General features: G+C 43.6%; 1 protein-coding gene across 1 annotated transcript; it reads right to left on the bottom strand.

Annotated features, from left to right (window-relative positions):
- Window positions 1–746: 746 nt before the first annotated feature.
- kdsr (3-ketodihydrosphingosine reductase) lies at window positions 747–6,838 on the bottom strand. The gene is made up of 10 exons (XM_084480884.1): window positions 6,481–6,838; window positions 5,858–5,947; window positions 5,372–5,428; window positions 5,194–5,259; window positions 5,002–5,097; window positions 4,699–4,890; window positions 4,351–4,434; window positions 4,089–4,172; window positions 3,846–3,947; window positions 747–3,535 (listed from the first exon to the last, which is right to left on the bottom strand). The coding sequence occupies exons 1-10, from the start codon at window positions 6,664–6,666 to the stop codon at window positions 3,416–3,418; spliced, it is 1,077 nt and encodes a 358-aa protein (XP_084337010.1). The 5' UTR covers window positions 6,667–6,838; the 3' UTR covers window positions 747–3,415.
- Between the last annotated feature and the right edge of the window lie 135 nt (window positions 6,839–6,973).

Genomic DNA, 6,973 nt, shown 5'->3' with positions numbered 1-6,973 from the left:
TAATTCCTTGAGCGTGCGCTGATCTATATATAAGAAGAAGAAGAGGAAAAACCACCGGGCCAAACGTTGAGCGTTATTTTTTTGTTATGTTATGTAGAATCAAGATGGCAACGGCATGCACAGGGGGAAAAAAGGCAATTAAACGGGGGCCAGGGGAAAATGATTGGCGCAGTGTTTGGAGAGGCTGCTTTCAACCCCAGCACTGGAGCAGAGTTGATGATGTCCCGAATAACAGTCATATGGCTACTGAGACAGCTGGCTAACACAATTATGCTGTACTGCATTAATGAATGGGCATTAATGGATATAAAGTAACACACAAACTTATTTTTGTATTCAGTAGCCTGCCATCTGTAAATGGTGATTGTGAGGGGACAAACAGAGCTAAGATCCCATCCATCTAAGAATACCGCTGCCCTGGCTGATCCCCCCTCATGGAAGATTTAAGTGCCTCCAAACAGAATACTTTACAGCCTCATACCCTCTCAATTCGTCAAAACAAGGCCAAATGTCAAATTAGGTAGTGGAGCGTTTCTAGAGAATAACTGAAGCCCTTTGGCTTTCTACGATTGTTGTGTATCTGTTAAATATATATATAGGCCTCTACATCTTGGAGTTTTGATAATACGTTTTTATGGCCTCACACATGTGCTCAATAACAATTGTATAATCAACTGCATACACAGAACACCTTTGTTTTCAGGATTGGAAAAAGAATACCAGACAAACAGGCGTTATTTTTTTTAACAGTTATTTATTCATTTGACCATGTACGAAAATAAGACAGATTCATTCGACTGCTCACATTTTCTTTCGATGGCACACAAGGTGAAAATCAAAAACAATCGCGACAAGGCAAAAGGAATGAAAGCCCAAAACATAGATGAACTCAAGACACAAAGCGCATTAAGACTTTCAGATGCAATACGTGTAAACTCTTAAATAATCCCAATTCAAAGCAAGTCGTCGATGACACCGTTACATACGAGGGACACCAGCATAAGCAGTGAACAAAAATGGAATAAGCACATACATCACCTTGTTTCAACATGTGCGTGTACAGGCCTGATTTGCATAGCTTGAACGTGTTAAAACGACAGGTTTCCATGAGCTACATGTTCTACAAACTAGAAGATGCTACATGTAGATCAGAAGAGGAGTCTCCCTGAAAGCAACCCCTGAACGCGAATGACAAGCGTTTCAGGGCAGGCTAGCACGTCTAGTGAAGCGACGTCCAATGAGAAGTTCATCATCATATGAGTCATGCATTCTCACTTTCATATCTTGGCTTTCCCTAAGGCTTTAATCTAGATGCGTTGTAATCCAAAATTGGAGCAGATAAAATATGTAAAACAAGCACTACTGTAAAACGCTGTGAAATGTTTTACACAAAAGTGTGATAAACTGGTCCAATGGACAGGTGGGTTAGGCCAAGGTATTCTGTAGCCAGCTCCTTGCCTTCAACTTAGACTTAAACTTAGTCTGATAAACACACGCCAAGTATCTGACTGGATCCCGACAACAATAGCTCTCCACTGCATTAGCAAACTTAACTTCTAGATAAGATAGCAGGCGGCACAGATACGTGGAAAACAATGAAAGGCAAATAATCGCAGTGTCCACAGAAATTACCTTCACAAGTTTTGTCATTTGAATATTAAGAGTGTAGTTGAAAAAATATTTGAACTATCTGCTTAGTTTGTAATGTAGTCTCCTTTAACTTCATGGATAAAAGGAAGACGTATATACCCTTCCCCTCCCCCCACATCAAATAAACTTATTTTTTTTTAAAGGCTTGAAAGACATCAAAAGTTTACTGACAGTCGTATGGAATCGGCAGAACAGGGGTATCTTCCTTGTTAAAAAGAAAGAAAAAAAGTCTCTCCAGATTTTTAATTTCCATAAAACTAAACTCTGGTTCCCTCTATAGGCCTAAACGAGACATTGCTCGATCCAGCAAGACCCGTCCCATTTAAAATTGCCCTGACATACGGACCCCATCAAAATATAATTTTGATCCCAAGATATCCGAGCTGGGATTACATATGTTCACACGTACAGCGGATACGACTACTCTCATACATCTTATTTAACACAGAGAAAGGAAACAAGATTTTAACGTACATTTCGTGCCTGCATTTCCCTGTATTTGTGAACCATCAACTCCACACCTACATAACTTTATGGCTTTGACACATACCTTTTCTTTGATTTATTAAAAAAAAAAAAAAAAAAAAAATTTGGGATTTGGTTGAAAGTAGCTTAGTGTGCACTTTTTTCTTCAACCACCACACATCAAAGCATGAATTTACTCAAATGCCATGTTGGATATTCCCTCTATGAGGAACCAGCTCACAAACAACACATACACATCTTTTCACCTGAACATCGAAAAACAGCAGTGACGCATTTCTAGAAGAAAGTTACGGCTTTGTGTTAGCGGTCCAAAGCTGGAGTCATCTTATAGTGATCTCCAATGAACGCTATTCTATCACACTTATTAAGTTAACACAGTAGTTTAGACTGTGTATCCCTGGTTTGGGATTACTGATAGTCAACCAAACACAAATGTTACAACAGTGCACACAGGAGGAGCTTTGACCTGCAAAGACTTCATGTAACAAGACAAGTCAATGGTCATTTAGCGATGGTTATCCAGTAGATGAAAGCAACGTGTACAGATTGGAACAAACACAAAGAGTGGCCCTTCTAGTTTCCAATCGCTCCCTCGTATGACGGGATTTCACACCCAGAATGTCAGTCGTTGACAAGGCCTACTTTATCACAAGGTGGAGAGTGTGTGTGTGGGGCTGCCTTCACCACCACCACCCACTGCAATAAGGCTGCTCCCACACAACAGAAGCGTTTGCACGCACATTGAACCAAAAAGTCACTGGAATGCTTCGGAGAGGATTTAAATCTACAGTATAGTAAAGTTCTACAATGGCAGGCTTACAGACGGAACACATGAGTCATCATGTTGTCCCATCTGATCAGCTGATCACTCAATTATCTTCCCACTCAGGACTGTGCGCTCATTTCCGTGTGAAGGAAAGATGGAAATGCAAGGGACTTGTGTTGGGGGTTGGGGGGGGGGTCAGGGTTAGGATGGGGAGGATTTGGTGAGGTGGGGTTGAGGATGTGGGTGAGTGGGGTGAGGATGTGAGTGAGGGGTTGAGGAAAGGGGCAGGGGGTGAGAATAGGGGTGAGAACAGGGGTGAGGGGGCTGAGTATAGGGGAGGGAGGTGATTATAGACGGGAGGGCGGGGACATGGGGTAAGGATAAGGACAGGTGGGTGAAGGACTTCAGTTGTGCCTGGTCAGTAATAGTTTGGATGTCCAGTAAGGGAGATTAGCTCTGGTTATGTCGATGACAATATGAAATGTATTGTGTTTTTCCCATGTTGCCAGGCCCTTACTCCCGCTTGTCGGCCGCCTTGGCCTGCTCCCTCTGGATCATGCAGCGGCGCACGATGCTGTCGAAGCTGCACAGGTAGAAGAGGGCGATTGTCCGGAACAGCCCCATGGTCACGATCTGCACGGGAGGAGTAGGGGTCAAACCAAGGTCGTGTCAACAATGGTACCGCCTATTTTTCACAAATTTTCCATGCTTAAAAAATTGTGTTTCTCTTTTGCATATAACACTTTGTTATACACTTTGCTATACCTTGACAACACCAGCCACTGCATGTATTCTCGTGGCCAATGCACTCTAAAGATTTGCAACTAAACTGCATAAGCAGGCCAAAACCTCAGCCTTTTTTTGAAAGTAATGAAATCCCATGGACGTCGAAATCACCCACTCGACACACCGCCACGCATACATTGACTTTGGTTGGCTGTACCTGCTGGAGGCCCTCTGTGATGGAGGTGACGGGAGACATCCCACAGGTCAGTGCCGAGAGCATGTATCCGTCTGGGCCCACGGAGCTGTTGAAGTTCCCTTGCTGTGGGAGGAGGGGAACCAAAGACACAGGGTTAGGACAAGAGATCCCTACCCCCCTAACCCATGAAAAGAAAAGGAAAATAGGGGATGCCTTTTAAAAAGGTATTCGGTGTTGGGCAGGGGACGGATTAGATCATTTTACCACAGTGTCCTTCACAAAGATCTTGGCCACTTGGTCTGGCTGACAAACAGCGGACGTCTCTGAGATCAGCCTGGTCTCCAAAGGCTAGGAGAGAACAAAATAAATACGTTGCTTAGAGATAATCTCTGGGTTGACTGGCTTTTGAAAAAAAACAAACAAACAATGTTGACTGAAGCTGATTGTGGCCTTGGTGGAAGTGACTGCATAATGAGGAAGAGATGATGTTTGACGGGTTACTTCTGTTTTCATAGTGGCCCCTTACCTTTGTTTTATTCTCCTCAGCCAATCCCGGCGTGTCCGTGTCTGGGGGGTAGGCCACGGTCACGTAGATGTTGTAAGGCTTCATCTGCAGAGCGGAAAACAAACCAAATCAGCCCCTCTATGGTGGTTCAAGCGCTCTACCACAACAGAATACTAGCAATTTGATGCTGCCGTTTCATATACACGTACAAACAAAAAAAACCTCTGCAGCTTTCAGCCCCATCACTCTTGAGCTAGATTCATTATACATGTGATCAATGCCCCTGGTAAGTTCCAGGGGTTTCCCATGGAAATGAATAACAGCCTTTGTGGACATATTGTTACACAGAACGGCTGTCCCTGAACCCACCTCCATCTGCAGGGACTCTGCCAGACCGCGAAGGGCGAATTTAGACGGGGAGTAGGCAGTGTAGCCAAACAGGCCGATCTGTCCCGCCTGAGAGGACACAAACATGATGCGGCCCATCCGTCGCTCCTTCATGGTGGTGATGACCGCCCGGGTGGGATACACGCTGCCCAGGAAGTTGACCTCCATCATCTTCTGTTGGGGACCAGAGGGCCGTGTTATACAGGGGCTTTGTATAAAAGATGTACATCTTTTCAGACAGAGGCAGGTCAACCAAGTGGTTTAGCTCCGTTGTTAGTTACTTACTTTGAAGCGATCCATTTCCACCTCCTCAAACTTTCCCGATATGGACGTTCCGGCACAGTTCACCAGCATATCCACAGGGCCTAGCTTCTCTTGGGCCTGTGCATGAAGCAACACACACACATACACATTAATCACCAGATGCCATTACAGAGCAACGGAATGGGTCTTTGTTAGGAAATATAGATTAAATACCTGTTTTATCACACTCTCCACTTGACCATAATCACTGGAGACGTCCACCGATATGCAGAGCACTACCTGAAAGTAGAAGGATTATGGTACATGAAAAGGGGGATTAACCAAAGTCTGGAAAGTATGGCCTGCATAAAACAACTGCATGTGGGTAAAAACAAAAAACAATGCCACATACCTGTTTGTCATTGATTGCACATTTCTCCACCTCTTTCTTCGCCAGAACCAGTTTAGTCTGTGGGGGGAACATGAAGTGTGGGTCATATTGCACGTACTGTGGTCATTAGAGTTCAACTCAGTTGGAACCCTGCAGATAGCAATAGTAAATATCCAATCCCCTTGGGCAAATTTACTATAAGCCTGCATGTCCAATATTCCACAGACAAAAAATATGCAAATTACAGTTGGCCTATATGCAAATAGTAAAATAATATTTTTTTTGCATTGAGTGTGCTGGTTTAAACTTTTCAAACATTGCATTTATCCGGGAAAAGATTCGTTTCTTACTTTGGTCTATTGATTGAGCTCAAATATTCAAAAGTCCAAATAAAGATTTACTTTATCAAATCTTTGAACTTCAACTTGCAGCAACAAACTGATAACCACCCCACTAGACACCACAATGTGAACCAGTGGAGTCACTGCATCCTTGAAATGTGCTGACCTCGTCTCGGGCCACCAATGTGATGAAGGCTCCCTGCCTGTAGCATTCCATAGCGATGGACTTCCCAATCCCGCTAGATCCTCCAGTCACCTGTACGTCAAATCAGTGGTTAGATAAGGCGCAATATCCGATTGCAGCATACTTAATAATAGCATTCATTTGGTTATATTGGTTGTGGTTTAATAAGAGTTTAACTTATCTTATTATATATATATATATATATATCCTGATTGCCTACGGTATTGGCTTGCCTTCTTTTTCGAGCCTTTATCATTGCCCGGTTTAGTTATGCATGCCCAAATACATGTGGGGCAATACATAGTTCTATATAAATAAGATTGATCTTAAATGCATCACACATTATTCAATTCTAACAACATTGGAAGATGCAAACAATCCTAAATGTGTGGGCGTGTCAGGAAATGACAGCTTGCTTTAATAGCAGAGGTAAACAATCTTGAAAGGGCTGACAATTGTACATTTGTCGACAAAATCGATTTCGCATTTATAAGTCGTTCTTGTGGAAAGGTGCGTCCTTAAAAACGCGTGTAAACACAGAAACAACCCATATTTTGGCTAGGCTAGGCTACGTAACGCTAGCTTCTTGATTCCGACAAACTTACCACGACATGGGCCCCGTTGAGTTTAAAAGGTTTGGGGCTGATAAGAGGCGATATCATGTACAGGAGCAGCACAAAGGCAACGATGAAGGCAGCGATGACCAGAAGCATCACGAATGGCAGAAGGAGCCACCAGGAATTGAAAAAGAACCAATCTGTGATCGATGAGCTCAACTCCTCTGAGGACATGGGTGAGTCTCGCAGTCGTTAGCTTGATGGCTAACTAGAAAACGGAATTGGAGGGGGGTGTGTAGCAGGAGTCAAGAGACGGCCGAGCGTTAAAGGCGTTGCGAAACCGAGGTCTCGGAGGAGGAGTTTGGGCTCCGTAATAATTTATCGTGATGGACCTTCGCTCTGTACGACAAAGCCCACTCTGCATATACCAAAACAAATCCAACTCCACTTTGAAAGGATGCAACACAGGTTCCGGGTAGTTGTAGTTTTTTAACCTCTAAAATGGTCTTGACGCAATCTTGGATTGATTATACCACGACCA

This window comes from Micromesistius poutassou (genome assembly GCF_964030765.1).
Source record: "Micromesistius poutassou genome assembly, chromosome: 16".
Classification (NCBI taxonomy): Eukaryota; Metazoa; Chordata; class Actinopteri; order Gadiformes; family Gadidae; genus Micromesistius; species Micromesistius poutassou.
The sequence above is the reverse complement of the archived record's forward strand: the minus strand, read 5'-3'. Positions and strand labels throughout refer to the sequence as shown.

Excerpts from the sequence above, each read along its gene's own strand:
- kdsr (XM_084480884.1), bottom strand. The coding sequence starts at position 6,666 with ATGTCCTCAGAGGAGTTGAGCTCATCGATCACAGATTGGTTCTTTTTC. Across the intron at positions 5,098-5,193 it reads TGGAGAGTGTGATAAAACAG|GCCCAAGAGAAGCTAGGCCC; the intron begins GTATTTAATCTA and ends CTTCATGCACAG. Across the intron at positions 4,435-4,698 it reads CAGAGTCCCTGCAGATGGAG|ATGAAGCCTTACAACATCTA; the intron begins GTGGGTTCAGGG and ends TCCGCTCTGCAG.